General features: G+C 36.9%; 1 protein-coding gene across 1 annotated transcript in view; it reads left to right on the forward strand.

Annotated features, from left to right (window-relative positions):
* Positions 1-16,100, forward strand: part of tanc2a (tetratricopeptide repeat, ankyrin repeat and coiled-coil containing 2a) — a 187,539-nt gene extending 171,439 nt beyond the window's left edge. The window contains exons 9-24 of the mRNA XM_073832716.1: positions 3,716-3,997; positions 5,794-5,921; positions 6,887-7,118; positions 8,164-8,333; positions 8,411-8,689; positions 10,452-10,783; positions 10,942-11,050; positions 11,143-11,265; positions 11,736-11,972; positions 12,094-12,279; positions 12,394-12,487; positions 12,958-13,091; positions 13,170-13,293; positions 14,009-14,184; positions 14,625-14,757; positions 15,967-16,100. Of these exons, the coding sequence (XP_073688817.1) occupies positions 3,716-3,997; positions 5,794-5,921; positions 6,887-7,118; positions 8,164-8,333; positions 8,411-8,689; positions 10,452-10,783; positions 10,942-11,050; positions 11,143-11,265; positions 11,736-11,972; positions 12,094-12,279; positions 12,394-12,487; positions 12,958-13,091; positions 13,170-13,293; positions 14,009-14,184; positions 14,625-14,757; positions 15,967-16,100 (2,873 nt within the window). The remainder of the gene's footprint in view (positions 1-3,715; positions 3,998-5,793; positions 5,922-6,886; positions 7,119-8,163; positions 8,334-8,410; positions 8,690-10,451; positions 10,784-10,941; positions 11,051-11,142; positions 11,266-11,735; positions 11,973-12,093; positions 12,280-12,393; positions 12,488-12,957; positions 13,092-13,169; positions 13,294-14,008; positions 14,185-14,624; positions 14,758-15,966) is intronic.
* The last annotated feature ends 262 nt before the right edge of the window (positions 16,101-16,362 follow it).

Raw genomic sequence — 16,362 nt, forward strand, 5'->3', positions numbered from 1 at the left:
TCAAAATTTACATACACCTTGCAGAATCTGCAAAATGCTAATTATTTTACCAAAATAAGAGGGATCATACAAAATGCATGTTATTTTTTATTTATTACTGATCTGACCAAAATTACAGTCTACCAAAAAAAATAATAGTTGAATTTATAAAAATTACCCCATTTACATACGCTTGATTATTAATACTGTAACCTGAATGATCCACAGCTGTGTTTTTTTAGTGATTTAAAATAGAAAAATAGAATTCTGATGGAATAGAACGTGTCCCTTTTAAATTTAACCTCTGCAATGTAGTGTTAACTGAACTGAAGTCTGTGTGTGTGTCTTGCTTCTCGTACATCTGCTCTCCGCTACACACAGCATGTCCCATTAAAATCCTCAACACACTCCGCAGCTCTTCCATGGATCGCTCTCCCCCCTCGTCCTGCTGTTCTCGGTTTCCCCTTTGGACTGCCGTGCCATAATCTGTCTCCTGTCCAGATCGATGTATTGACTTCCTATTAGCATTAGCTCTGGCTCATCTGTCAGAGCTCTGCCTGCTGTCTAAAGCTCACAGTCAAGGCTCCACACATCCTAAATCATGCCGGGTGGGAGCGAGCCTTGGAGGCCTGGGTTTCCTCTCTGATTCAGTCAGAACTCAAATAGCTTGAGCCCCAATTCACCAAATAATATAAATAATATTTACACACCCTTTTCACATTTCCGAGGTTTAATGTACCCGTGAGATATGGCTGAATATCGGCACGGCTGTGATTCAACCGTATTTAATCAAAGAGTGCAGATATACTGTAATATTGTGTAATATTGCGTTTATACACCAGTTCGACAGCACGAGTGTGTAAATACATAAGAATCAACGACAGAATGTCTTTAAAGGAACACTCCACTTTTTTTGGAAATAGGCTCATTCTCCAACTCCCTCCGAGTTAATAAGTTGAGTTTTACCGTTTTGAAATCCATTCAGCCGTTCTCCTGTTCTGGCGATATCACTTTTAGCATAGCTTAGCATAGATCATTGAATCCTATTAGACCAATAGCATCATGTTCAAAAATAACCAATGAGTTTTGGTATTTGTCCTATTTAAAACAAATTATTATTATTATTATTTATTACTGCACCCGCTTTGGCCATGTTACGGCAGCAAACTTCCTTGACTATTACACCAGAATGGGAGTGTAGTTCCTAATCTTATCGGCCTAGAAAATCACAGCTTTACATTTCCGCTGGTCTTAGTACACAATATAACTGCAGAAGAGTCAAGTTTTAAATAGGACAAATACCGAAACTCATTGGTTATATTTGAACGCGATGCTATTGGTCTAATAGGATTCAATGATCTATGCTAAGCTATGCTAAAAGTGATATCGCCAGAACAGGAGAACGGCTGAATGGATTTCAAAACGGTAAAACTCAACTTATTAACTCAGTGGGGAATTGGAGAATTAGCCTATTTCCAAAAAAAGTGGAGTGTTCCTTTAAAACATCTTTTATGCAGTATTGCATCCTTCCACCACAGATTAAAATCTAAATTTGACAGTTTAACAGCTGAGCCTAAGCCGCTGTTAACTAATTTAATAATGTCACTTCAGAACTAGTAACAAAGGAATATTGGGCTTTTTCATTAAAATCTTACTGTATTACTGTATTGAAAGCTGTGAATTATGTGGAGTAGAGTATTATGAGAGAGAGATGGACTGAGCGAGTGTGATTACCTGCATCTGATGCAGCATTCATTCTTCAGCTCAATCTCATATTCACAATAAAACATTAGTTTGAATGTCCGCTGAGGAACGCGACATCTTTGTCATACTATCCTTTTATCTGTTAAGGGTGATTTCCGATGGCAGTGCATTTGTTAGCTGCGTCTTACAAGCTATTGTTGAAAGGTAAAATAACTTCCTGTTTACAACAGCCTTTCAGTCTGTTTCAATATAAAATTGTTTACTGCTGATTCGCTCGTCACCATCTATGGGAGAACAATGTAACTAAAATCACCATCACAAACACACACAGTTTCCCAGGACTAAACACTATTATTAAATACTGCTGTTACATATAAAATATTATTTATTGAATAATAATATTTAATAAGCAACAAAAACAGCCATCGTAAAAGTTACTAGGCAATTTAGTCAAAAGTACAAAGGCAGCGCTCTGATATACAGCATTAAAGTTTGCATAAAATATAACATGATGAGATTTTAACTTTGCTCTGGAACAAATAATAGAATAATGAGACCAAAGACTGCCCACTAGATTTACCCAAAACAAATTATATCTCATGTTTAACCACTATAGACACATCAGAGCTAGTGGCAAAATATTTCCAAATTCCAAAATATCTGGCCGAGGTAAGGCTGCTCTCAGCAGGTTCATGAATGCTGAACATCCGCTGACGGCCTGGAGCTCACATATCCGAAAATGTCAAAGCAATTTCTAGGATAGACAATATCTTTATTAACAAACCGCATATTTGAAGTCTGAACAAGTGCATTCTCACCTAAAAACTACAGTATTAATTTTTAAAACAGTATTATTTATAAATTTAAAGTGGATTTGGGTGTCCGCCATCACACTCGCTGTGAGAAAAACAAAACGGAGTAATACAAACGGTAAAACAGTCAGCATCTAATGTCACCATCAAAATTTGGGGATGTGAACCCACTGTTGCTGTACCATGAAAGGAGATTTTATTATATATGCTACTAAAAAGCAATGAGTTCACTTTTCCCTTCCCCTCTTCTTTATTACAGCCTCCCTGTCTGTAGTTCTTTATAGCCGTTTTACTGCTCGGCTGCCCTGGTTTCTATCTCTCCCCTTCTTTGTCTCCGTTTCCTGCATTTTTTGCTATAGCGTCTATATGTGCTCATAAAGGTCACCTCGCCCTGAATCGCTCCACCCACCCCGTTATGCTAATGCACACATAATTAATTCACATGTTATCAGGCTAATTAATAGTCCACATGCACATTGAGGGATAAATAACCTCATAATATGCTCCATCACACTTGTTGAAGCATAATCCCATACAGTCAGGGAATTATACATAATTTATGCTAATTGCGCTGAAGATTTCCTCCCAATATCCCTGTCCTGCTTTGACAAGACACTTGCCTTGAATATTAGCAGTAATTGGGATTAATGATAATACGTATGATACGTACAAGAATAATGAAGACTTGAATATGAATATTAGATGAGGATTATTTTAATTAATATTAAGGATCTTTGATTTATTGCACGCTTATGTGGTGGATTAATACGGCGATGAATATAAATTTTGCTTTGTGCACGGTGGCAATAAATTTGACAGATGATCTATGAACAAAAGCAACAAGCATCCCCAAGGGTGGGTTCCTGTAACCATGGCAACAGTTCGGTGACAGCTCTGCGCCTGTTTTTGATGCATGGAGGCTGATGTGTTATTTCAGATGTATTTTCTGCCATACATTAATGGGTCAGGGCACCCTGTCGACGACCATTGATTCATGGTGTTTCACACTGGAGCTCTGGCTTGCGTAAGCTGCAACTTCTAGGCTTTTTCAGACAAAGCGTCTCCCTCTGCTGGTTAAAAATGATCACTGCAGTGTTTGGAAATTAAATTGTAAAACTAGGGTTAAAAATCACTGTAAGAAGACAGAAGAAGAAAAATGTTTATATATAAAGTATAACCTATTTTGTTGACAACATCTTCTAATGTTTCCCATGATGCAGTGCGCTTTGCTCCATACCGGCCACCAGACATCGCCCTGAAGCCGCTTCTCTTTGAGGTGCCCAGTCTGACACCTGATGCGGTTTTCACTGGTCGAGAATGGCTGTTCCAGGAAGTGGAGGTGTGTCTGCGCAGCAACGAGTCCAGCGCCAATCAAGGTGTCGTCATTGTTGGCAACGTGGGCTTCGGCAAGACGGCCATCATTTCTCGCTTGGTGGCTCTCAGCTGCCACGGGAACCGCATGAGACAGATTACCTCTGACAGTCCACACGCCTCTCCAAAACGTGAGTGCATTCATTCAGACGAAAATCCTGGAACTGTGAATACAATTCCTTCAGATCTAATAAACATCTAAGAGAAAAATAGTTTAGTAACAAAAACTAATGTTTTAATCATTGCATATTGACAACTGTGTTGTGACTTCAAACTTGTTTGCTGTTATTTTGTCTGTGAAATATGAAAGGAGTTGCTCCACAGCTCTTTTCCATCCATCAAGCTCAAAAAACAAACAAAAAAACGCCTTAAAAGTAGTCAATATGCATCTTGAACTATATTCTAAGAAACAAACCTGAACGACTTTCAGCAAATAATTCACTAGTTCATTTATACTACTTCATCAAATAACACAAGTTCAAGTCTGTCCCATTACATTTTTTCAATCATTTTAATTTAGACTTTTCATAATATAGAATGGAGATTTAGAATGTACATGTTTTTTTAAAGAAGTCTCTTGTGCTCACCAAGCCTGCATTTATTTGATCTAGAATACAGCAAAAGCTTAAAATAACTGCTTTCTATTTGAATATATTTTAAAATGTAATTAATTTCTGTGATCAAAGCTACATTTTCAGCATCATTACTCCAGTCTTCATTGTCACATGATCTTTCAGAAATCATTCTAATATGCTGATTTGCTGTTCAAGAAACATTTTTATTATTATTATCAATATTTAAAACAGTTGAGTAAGTTTTTTTTTTCAAGATTGTTTGACGAATAAAAAGATCCAAAGATCAGCGTTTGTCTGAAATAAAAAGCTTTTGTAACATTGTACACTAAGAATGAAATTATAAGGAAAGAAATTATAGAAATCAATACTTTTATTTAGCAAGGATGCTTTACATTGATAAAAGTGATGATGAAGGTATTTATAATGTTACATATTTCTATTTCAGATAAATGCTGTTCTTCTGAACTTTATATTTATCAAAGAAACCTGAAAAAATAATTTTCAGCTGTTTTCAACAACAACAACAATAATAATAAATGTTTGTTAATGTTTGGCAAATCAGAATTTTAGAATGATTTCTGAAGGATCATGTGACTGAAGTAATGATGCTAAAAATTCAGATTTGAAGTCACAGGAATAAATTACATTTTAAAATATATTCAAATAGAAAACAGTTGTTTTAAATAGTACAAATATTTCAAAGTTTTATTGTTTTTGCTGTATATTGGATCAAATAAATAAATGTAGGCTTGCTGAGCAGAAGAGGCTTCTTTAAGAAACATTAAAAATCTTACTGTTCAAAAACTTTTGACTGGTAGTGTATTTTCTAGTATATATAATTTTTTTTAAATGTATATTTTGGAATGTATTTTATATTTTTCCTTTTTCCTTAGTTTACAAAATAAAAAATAGACTTCAACAACGTGTATCTCACAGTTTTTATAAATTTTATTATTAGTAAGTGCTTTGAAATTCTAAACATTAAAATCCTTCAAAACATTTAATTAGTCACAGTACGCTTTATAAAAATTTGCATTTAGGAAAATATTTATTATGATTTAGAATCCCAAGATTCCACACATTGGTCACAGTGAGTAAAATACATATAGAATGATTTTTGCCTTTCTGGGTCTTGGACGTGTCAGTTGTCTATGCAGGCTCAGAATTTCATCAAAAATATCTTAATCTGTGTTCTGAAGATGAACGAAGGTCTTACATGTTTGGAAGGACACAAGGGTGTGTAATGACAGAATTTAATTTTTTGTGTGAATTATCCCTTTAAAATGTCAAAGCCATTTTGTCTCAGTTTATGACAAGGTTCACATTACATGCATGCCGTGTCTTCCTCTCAGATGGCGACACGCTGCCCTTGAGCCAGCCTCAGTCCGCTCACGGCACTCTGGTTGGTGGGAGCAGCTGCCCAGGAACGCCTGAGATGCGGAGACGCCAGGAGGAGGTGCTCAGAAGGCTGGCTTCTCAGGTGCCAACTAATACCAACATAATCAACGGGGCAGGCATATATCCAGCCTCCAATTCAATCTCACCCTCTCTCCTTCCCTCTTCTATTGATTTATTGTCTCTCCGTCTCACTTTTTCCTTTGTCTCCTTCTTTTATTAATTTGCTCCTTGTCTCGCTCACTCTCTCTCTCTTAGTGTGCTTTCCTTTTCTCTCTATTCTTTTAAGCACAGAGGTTTATTGCGGCTCTGTTGCCTTATCAAATATTTATATGCACAGAGTCTCCCAGCACAGCCATTAGATATACTCAGAGTCTGCATTGCTAATGACGACAAGCTCACACACACACACACACACACACACACACACACACATACTGCGCGATGAAGTGAATCCAGGGAAGCAAGAGTCTTAGAATATTGGAATAAGGCCATCGATGCACTCAAACTCCATAATGTTTTATGCATTTATAAAACCCCTTCATCACATCAAAACTCCTGAGCTTTGAATTTCGCTAGTTTTAATATTCATTGTGTTTTTGAGCTGAAAGCAACTCCTGCACTAAATCCCTGAGACTGGAAATATTTCTGTGCCTTTTCTGTCTATTTCTTTGTCTGAACCTACATTTAGCGAATTAAAATGCCCTGATAATTTACTCACCCCTATGCCATCCAAGATGTTTATGTCTTTCTTTCTTTAGTTGAAAAGAAAAGGTTTTTGAGGAAAACATTCTAGATTTTTTCTCCATATAGTGGACTTCAATGGGGATCAGTGGGTTAAAGGTCCAAATTTTAATGCGGCATCAAAGAGCTGCACGATCCCAGCCAATAAGGGTCTTATCTAGTGAAACATTTGGTCATATTTTAAAATGTATATACTTTTTAACCACAAATCTTAAGGGTAAAATCTAGTTTTACAGGTGTGGTCTTAATCCAGGCTGTCCTGTGATTGTAAATGTTGTCAGCTCATATCTGCTCTCTTTTGTGTAGGTGGTGGCGTACCATTACTGTCAGTCCGACAACGCGTACACCTGCCTGGTCCCAGAGTTTGTGCATAATGTGGCAGCCCTGTTGTGCAGGGCTCCGCAGATGCAGGCCTACCGAGATCTGCTGCTCCGTCAGCCGCACCTGCAGAGCACACTCAGCCTGCGCGCCTGTGTCCAGGACCCTTTTAATGCTTTTCGCAGAGGCCTGCTGGAACCTCTGGAGATCCTGCATCGAGGTAGGTCAAAAGTTTATATATGCAAAATGTTAATTATTTTACCATAATAAGAGGAATCATACAAAATGCATGTTATTATTATTTTTGTTTAGTACTGATCTAAATAAGATATTTCACATAAGACATTTACATTTAGTCCACAAGAAAAAATAATAGTTGAATTTATAAAAATTACCCTGTTCAAAAGTTTACGTACACTTGATTTTTAATACTTCTTATTTGATTGATCCACAGCTGTTTTTTTTTTTGTTTGTTTTTTGTAATAGTTGTTCACAAGTCCCTTGTGTGTCCTGAACAGTTAAACTGCTTGCTGTTCTTCAGAAAAATCCTTCAGGTCTCACAAATTCTTTGGTTTTTCAGCATTTTTGTGTGTTTGCACCCTTTCCAACAATGACTGTATGATTTTAAGATCCAACTTTTCACACTGAGGACAACTGAGGGACTCATATGCAACTATTACAGAAGATTCAAACGCTCACTGATGCTCCAGAACGAAACGCGATACATTAAGAGCCTGAACTTGATGTTCAGGGTAAATTTAACTTATTTTGTCTTATGGGAAACATGTAAGTATCTTCTGTAGCTTCTAAAGGGCAGTACTAAATTGAAAAAAAATATATTTAAGCCAAAATATTAAAAACCTTCATTCAGTTCAAAAGTTTTCACCCCTCGGCTCTTAGTTCATAATTTTTCCTTCTGAAGCATCAGTGAGTGTTTGAACCTTCTGTAATAGTTGCATATGAGTCCCTCAGTTGTCCTCAGTGTGAAAAGATGGATCTCAAAATCATACAGTCATTGTTGGAAAGGGTTAAAATTCACAAAAATACTGAAAAACCAAAGAATTTGTGGGACCTAAAGGATTTTTCTGAAGAAAACTGTCAGTTTAACTTCTCTTGTAGACTATATGTAAGTGTCTTTTATGTGAAATATCTTATTCAGGTCAGTACTAAATGAAAAAAATATCATGCATTTTGTATGTTAAGCTGTATTGTAAACTTTTGACCTCAGCTGTATATGGAATATTGAAAACAAGCAATGTTTGCAGAGAGGAAGATTGCCTATGAAGAGAATCTCATTATCCTGATTGACGGGTTGAATGAGGCGGAGTTCCATAAACCGGATTACGGAGAAACCATTGTTTCATTCTTGTGCAAAACCATTGAGCGTTTCCCTCCCTGGCTCAAACTGGTGGTCACTGTCAGAACGACCCTACAGGTCTGTATTCCATCCATCTGTCTGTCTATCCATCTATCCTTTTTACTTTACTCATTTATTTTCTCTCTGCATCTCAGGATATAACTCGTCCATTGCCATTCCACCGTATCTCTCTGGATCGTCTGGAGGAAAGTGATGCAATTGACTCAGACTTGCAGGGCTACATCCTGCACCGGCTTCACTCCAGCCAGGAGATCCAGAACAACGTGGCGCTCAATGGCAAGCTAGACAACGCAGCCTTCGGCAAACTCAGCGCTCATCTGAAAAGTCTGAGCCGGGGCTCCTATCTCTACCTGAAGCTCACACTGGACCTCATTGAGAAGGGTTACCTGGTGCTCAAAAGCTCCAGCTTCAAGGTCAGGGGTCAACATAAATGCCTCCTTTATTACCTAGTTCATTATAGGAGTGATTAAATTAAAATGAGTAAAACTAAAAAAAAGAAACATTACAATTTACAAAAAGTATATACATTAACTATAGAGCATATTTGTATATATTATTTTACATTTTCTGTTTAGCTTTACTTTTTCAGAGTATATGGTGTTATTTTTTTTATTTTTCTGTTGTATTTGAGCATTTAGAATTATATATGTAGTATGACTTTGTTTTATTTTTTATTTTAGCTTTTCAGTTTATGGTATGATTTTATTTTATTTTGTATTTACTAAGTTATTTATTAATTATTCATTTTACTTAAATATTTATGAAAAAGTAGTAGAGCAAATAAAATTATTATACTTTTTTTAGTTTCACCCCTTAAGATAGAAGTAGAGAGAAATTGATACAATTGTGACAGAAAATTGCATTAAAAATTCAGTGTGGGTACTATAAAATACATTAATTATTTTGTTATTATAATATATATAATTTTTTTTTTTGTGTAGACTTTCTAGACTTTTAATGGTTAAATTAAAAAAAATATTAATTAGAATTCACAGCAATTCATTAAGAGTTTAACAAAAATTATGGGTAAATAAAAAAATATTAATCAAAAAGCATGTATTTATTTAGTTTAAATCATGAAACACACACAATTTAACAGCAATTTATAAAAAGTTTAACAAAAGGCCTTAATAATACGATAATTTTTCTCAAATTCAGTTTTATTTTGACCAAATTCTGTGATTTCCATTAATTTTCTGAATTCCATTTTAATGGTTTCATTACATTTTAATAACCAAAAGCATATCTAATAAATTGATTTTATTGATTTTTTTTTTTATTATTTGTTTATTTATTGATTTATGTTTTCAGAAATACTGTTCCATTAAATGTGACCCTGGACCACAAAACCAGTCATAAGTGTAAATTTGTCGAAATTGAGATTCTTACGTCATCTGAAAGCTGAGTAAATAAGCTTTCTATTGATATACTGTTTGTTAAAATAGGACAATGTTTGTCTGAGATACAACTATTTGAAAACCTGGAATCTGAGGGTGCAAAAAAATCTAAATATTGAGAAAATTGCCTTAAAAGTAATGCATATTACTAATCAAAAATCAAGTTTTTATATATTTATGGTAGAAATTTTACAAAATATCTTCATGGAACATGATCTTTACTTAATATGCTAATGATTTTTGGCATAAAAGAAAAATCGATAATTTTGACCCATACAATGTATTTTTGGCTATTGCTACAAATATACCCGTGCTACTTAAGACTGGTTTTGTGGTCCAGGGTCACAAATAATATTTATCTGGTAAATATTCCTTAAAAATAATGTTTTAATAATTATTAAAGTAGTAGTAGTACTATCATACATTCAATGATATATTTCTGTCACAATTTCTTCAAGTTAAACCAAACTTTTTTTTTTTTGATGGGTTGCTATGAAGTTCCTGTTTGTATATGATATGACAGTAGTTTTTTTTTCTCAAAATAAACTATAAAATGCTCATGAAGTGACTGTAAGAGCAGTTCTGGCAAGGCTCAATTTTTAAATCAACTTCAAATTTGAAACATTTATTTAGACACAGATAAGAACACTATCATTACAGTAAAGGGTTACAGTTACAGTCAAAGGGTTAAAATAAATGTAAAAATTAATATGGTTCATCTTTTTAGAATGTGTTTATTCTTTTTATTAAAAACCATAAGCATGATGTTTGTGTGCAGGTGGTTCCAGTGAATCTGGCTGAGGTTTACCTGTTGCAGCTGAACATGCGTTTCCCAACTCAGTCGTCATTCGAGCGCGTTCTTCCACTGCTAAACGTGGCCGTGGCTTCCCTACACCCGCTAACTGACGAGCAGGCATACAGTGCCGTGAATGCCGGCATGGTGCGTGGAGCGGCCATGGACTGGGATGATTTCCTGCAGAGGTCTGAACTCCTGTCACCTTTCCTGGTGAAAAGACGTGACGGAACACGTATGTTCATCCACCCCTCTTTCAGAGAGTGGCTCATCTGGAGAGAAGATGGAGAGAAGACCAAGTTCCTCTGCGACCCCAGGTAAGAAGTTTAAGTGTCTTGTGAATATTTCATCAAAATGTAACAAAATGTTCCTGTCCCACAATTTTTTTCTCGTTGAATTTCTTGAAATAAATTCAGATGTGAACACTGACAGTGTCTGAGAAACATAGTTTGTCACCTTTCTCATGATTCTTTAGGAGTGGCCACACACTGCTTGCTTTCTGGTTTTCACGGCAAGACACCAAACTTAATCGACAGCAGACCCTCGAACTTGGCCACCACATTCTCAAAGCTCACATCTTTAAGGTTAGGATAACTATAATAACTGTAACAGTTTTGATGTTAAGTATAAATTTGACTTGATGTTTTTCATTAACTGCATTGTCTCTTGGATGCAGGGCCTGAGTAAGAGGGTTGGGGTTTCCTCTTCAGTTCTGCAGGGGCTGTGGGTATCCTACAGTACAGAAGGGCTCTCTGCAGCTTTGGCTTCATTGAGAAACCTCTACACTCCAAACATCAAGGTATAAAAACATTTTTCCACAGATTAGTGAGCATTTGGGAACGCAACGGCCACCAGTTCTGCTTTATTTTGGCGGCAGTGAGGTAGTGAGATGCGTTTTTGTAAGTCTGTTTTGACTGAAGCTAGAGTTTTCCTTTAAAATAAAAGCTCTACTGTCGTATCAGTATGAATTGCTGACAGCTAGTGCTTTAAATGGGTAACGTTACTGCAGTCCAAATTCAAAACATCTCTTTTAAGTGTAAAAAGAAATATTTATTTTCATTTATTATACAGTGCAATTTTTTTTTTTACAATATATGGCTGTTACTGTCATTGTTGTTATTATTATATTCTAATTTGTTTGGCTTCATAAAACACCAGTGTTAATGTAATTTAGACTGAGACAGTATACCACAAATAAAAAGAGGGTTGAACTATCCCTTTAACTCTGATAAACATTTCTCACATCCCCATCTTCCTCTCTTCCTCCAGGTGTCTCGGCTGCTGATTATGGGCGGAGCTAACATTAACTATCGTACAGAGGTGTTGAATAATGCCCCCATCCTGTGTGTCCATGCTCACCTGGGCTACCTGGAGACTGTGGCTCTGCTGTTGGAGTCTGGGGCAGATGTGGATGGTGTTTCAGAGAGTGGACTCACTCCTCTCGGTTATGCAGCTGCTGCAGGTCACCTACCCATCATCACTGCTCTCTGCAGCAAGAAAGCCAAGGTCGGTCCTGCAATGCCTAGATAGAAATAGATAATAAATACAAATGCTGGGTAGTGGCTGTTGATTTTAAATTCGCAGTCAAAGTTTCATCTCTGTCACTCTCTTTTCTGTTTCTGTTCAGGTGGATCACCTGGATAAGAACGGTCAGTGTGCGCTGGTCCACGCCGGCCTGCGGGGTCATCTAGAGGTGGTGAAGTATCTGGTGCAGTGCGAGTGGAACACAGACGGACAGCAGGCCGGATCGTTCAGCAAGAGCCATGCAGTACAACAAGCCCTCATAGCAGCCGCCAGTATGGGCTATACAGAGGTTAGAAGGTTTTTATTATTTTATTTAATTTTATTTTGTCACCAAGAAAAAGAGTGTGTATTTTCATTCTTGGCATTAAAGCTCATACTGATTAAAATTCTGATTTATTCACAGATTGTATCCTACCTGCTTGACCTTCCCGAGAAAGATGAGGAAGAGGAGGAACGAGCTCAAATAAACAACTTTGACACGCTGTGGGGTGAAACAGGTACAACACCACCAGACAACCTTTGTGTTTTCATTTAAATATGTGACCTTGGACCACAAAATCAGTCATAAGGGACCATTTTTTAAAACCTTCCCATTGATGTATTGTTTGTTAGGATAGGACAATATTTGGCCGAGATACGACTGTTTGAAAATCTGAGGGTGTACAAAAATCCAAATATTGAGGAAGTTGTCCAAATGAAGTTCTTCGCAATGCATATTACTAATCAAATTAAGTTTTGATATATTTATGGTAAGAAATTACAAAATATCTTCATGGAACATGATGTTTATTTAATATCCTAAAGACTTTTGGCATTAAAGAAAAATCAATAATTTTGACCCATGCAATGTATTTTTGGCTATTGCTACAAATACTGTATACCCGTGCTACTTAAGACTGGTGTTGTGGTCCAGTGTCACATATGAGTGCACAGATTGCTCACTAAAGAGACTCTCTCTACATCTTAGCTCTGACAGCAGCAGCGGGTCGGGGGAAGCTGGAGGTGTGTCGTCTTTTACTGGAGCAGGGTGCCGCTGTGGCTCAGCCCAACCGCAGGGGCATTGTGCCCCTCTTCAGTGCCGTGCGGCAGGGACACTGGCAGGTGGGCACCTCAAAAGTCATTTTTACTTTACATATGTGTTTTTTGTTTTAGTCTGAGATGTCGGTTTTGGTTGTACAGATAGTGGACCTGTTGCTAAATCATGGCGCTGATGTAAACATGGCAGATAAACAGGGACGAACTCCTCTAATGATGGCTGCGTCTGAGGGACATCTGGGTACGGCAGAGTTCCTGCTGGCTCAAGGTACAGCTATACTGCTTATACAGTAATATAATAAGTATTAAAAATAGTAAATATTAAAGGAATAGTTAACCTAAAAATGAAAATTACCCCATGATTTACTCACCCTAAAGCCATCCTGTATATGACTGACTTCTCTCAGTCGAATACGATCTGAAAAAAGCTGTTCCAAGCTTTATAATGGCTGTTCAAATTTTGAAGCCCCGAAAAGTGCATGCATCCATCATAAAAAGTGCTCCACACTGCTCCAGGGGTTAATAAAGGCATTCAGAAGTGAATTGATGCGTTTGTGTAAAAAAAAAAATCCATATTTAAAACATAAACCGTAACCGACAGTCAACAGAAGCTAAAGTTTACGGTTTATAAAGTTTAAAATATGGATATTTTACTTACACAAGCACATTGGTTCACTTCAGAAGGTCTTTATTAACCCCTGGAGCCATGTGAAGCACTTTTTTATGATGGATGGATGCTGTTTTTTGGGCTTCAAAACACCAATTTGCTGCCATTATAAGGCTTGGAAGAGCCAGGACATTTTTGCAAAAAAGAAAGTCGAATACACTTAGGATGGCTTGAGTGCAAATAAATCATGGGGTAATTTTCATTTTTTGGGTGCACTATCCCTTTAATATAAAGGGATATATCAGTCATTTAAATGAAAAGAGTCTCCTAATTAATCCTTAATAACTTTCTGACTGCTTTCTAACTTATTTCACAGGTGCCTCTTTGTCTCTGATGGACAAGGAGGGGCTAACAGCACTGAGCTGGGCGTGTCTTAAAGGCCACCTCCCATTGGTCCGTGCTCTGGTTGAAAGAGGTGCTGCGACGGCCCATGCAGACAAGAGCGGCCGCACTCCACTGGATCTTGCGGCTTTTTACGGAGACTCAGAAGTGGTTGGTTTTGTAAAGTGGATCTAGTTTGTTTAGGGATAGTTCACCCAAAAATGAAAATGCTGTCATCATTTACTCACCCTCATGTAATTCCAAACCTGTATGAGTTTCTTTCTTCTGTTAAACACAAAAGAAGATGTTTTTATCGAATGTTGGTAACCAAACAGTTGACGGTAGCCATATTGAAAGTCAGTGGCTACTGTTTGGTTACCAGTATTTTTTTAAATATCATCTTTTGTGTTCAACAGAAGAAAGAAACTCATACAGGTTTGGAAAAAGTGGAAGGTGTGTAAATGATGATACTGTAGAATTTAAATTTGTGGCTTAACTATTCCTTTAAATCTCTAAATGGGATGTGTATGCATATGTTTTTTAACAGATATCACATACTAAAAGAGATGTACAGACAATAAACCACAACTCTGCTTTTGATGTGGTTCCAGGTGCAGTATCTGGTAGATCATGGTGCAATGATCGAGCATGTGGACTACAGCGGCATGCGTCCATTGGATCGTGCGGTTGGCTGCAGGAATACATCAGTAGTGGTGGCGCTACTCAAGAAGGGCGCCAAGATAGGTAGGCTCAAACTGTTCTTACAGAAACAATTATTTCTAAACTATGTTCTTGTAAAATAAATACACTACCAGTCAAAAGTTTTTGAACAGTAAAATGTTTAATGTTTTTTAAAGAATTCTCTCTTGCTCACCAAACCTGCATTTATTTGATCCAAAATACAGCAAAAGCAGTAATATTGTGAAATATTTTTACTATTTAAAATAACTGCTTTCTATTTGAATAGATTTTAAAATGTAATTTATTCCAAAACTTTTGACTGGTAGTGTATTTGCTGTGGTCAAATAAGCTAGCCTTTTGTTGAATTGCAGGTAAATGTTTGCACACACCAGTTCACACAATTTGTTTCAGTGTAAAAAAAAAAAAAGTATATATGTATAATAATTCATTTGAATTGTAATGCTGCACTCTATTCAACTTGGAAAGTCAGAATCACCAGCTTCCTACTTGGAAAAATCGAATAAAACGCCACTTCAAGTTAGACTTCCAAGTTGGAAACTCTTGCTAAATAATTTCTGAATAATTTAGACTGAATAATTACCTCAGGGAAGAAAAGAAAACAGGGACCTCTTGTTCATTCTGAAATGCTGGAGCCAAAGCATTTTGTGGCACACTGTTGCTCCTAGACATAAGGCATCTGTGGTCGATCTCTAGCAACTATGAAGTTAATAATAGCATTTTGTCTGCATGCTCTAATCCACAAGTAATTACATTTAAAATGTTTCACTTCCGTTCCTATTTTTGGTCAATTTTGTTCAATACTTGGTATGTAAATACAGATTTATTTACGAATAGTTTTTGTGAATTTTTTAGCAGCTGAGATGGAAGCAGAGAAGCAAGTTTGAACATTTAGCAAACACGCTGTTTCTTTTAATGTATTATAAAATGTAATTTATTCCAGTGCTAGATTTCTAAAGCTGAATTTTCAGCATCACTACTCAGCAGCACTACTTAATCAATTCAATTACTTACTAACAAAGTTTTCAAACTTTTTTCAATCAAACTTTTGAATGGTACTGTAAGTCATCTGATTCATCCAATAAAACTATCCCACATTCACATTTGAATGGAGCGCAGCATAAATTAAAATGCTTATACCTTGAAGAAATGCTTTGGAAACATGAACCGCAGATGCACTGAAAATATCATGAAGATCACATGAAATTAGCTTCACATGTAGATGTCTTTCTCCTTCATACCCTTCCCTGTGAGCTCAGTCATCCGAGTCTAACCCTCCTTCTCGTGTGCTTTTCACCGAACTGCAGAACTCCACTGATCTGCAGCTGATCAGGATGGGCTTGTTGCTTTTGCTAATGTTGCTGCTTGCCACGGCTTCTCACGGCTGATCTTCCCTGTTCTTCCTTTCACGTCACTCTTTCACCCCTAACCATCAACTATCGATCTCTCTTGTTCTCTTCCCTTGACTCTCTCTATCACATCCTCCCTGTTTTCTGTTTTCATCAACCTTTGCTCCCTGTCTGATACGGATCCCCCTCCCATGATGCTTCACTCTGCTCCCAATAACCTGTCACCCTTTCACTCCTGACCCTTCCCACCACTTCTCTCCTCGTAACCAGGATGTCAGACACTCCCCACCCGTGCCCGAGG

The sequence above is a fragment of the Garra rufa genome, chromosome 1, assembly GCF_049309525.1.
Source record: "Garra rufa chromosome 1, GarRuf1.0, whole genome shotgun sequence".
Lineage (NCBI taxonomy): Eukaryota > Metazoa > Chordata > Actinopteri > Cypriniformes > Cyprinidae > Garra > Garra rufa.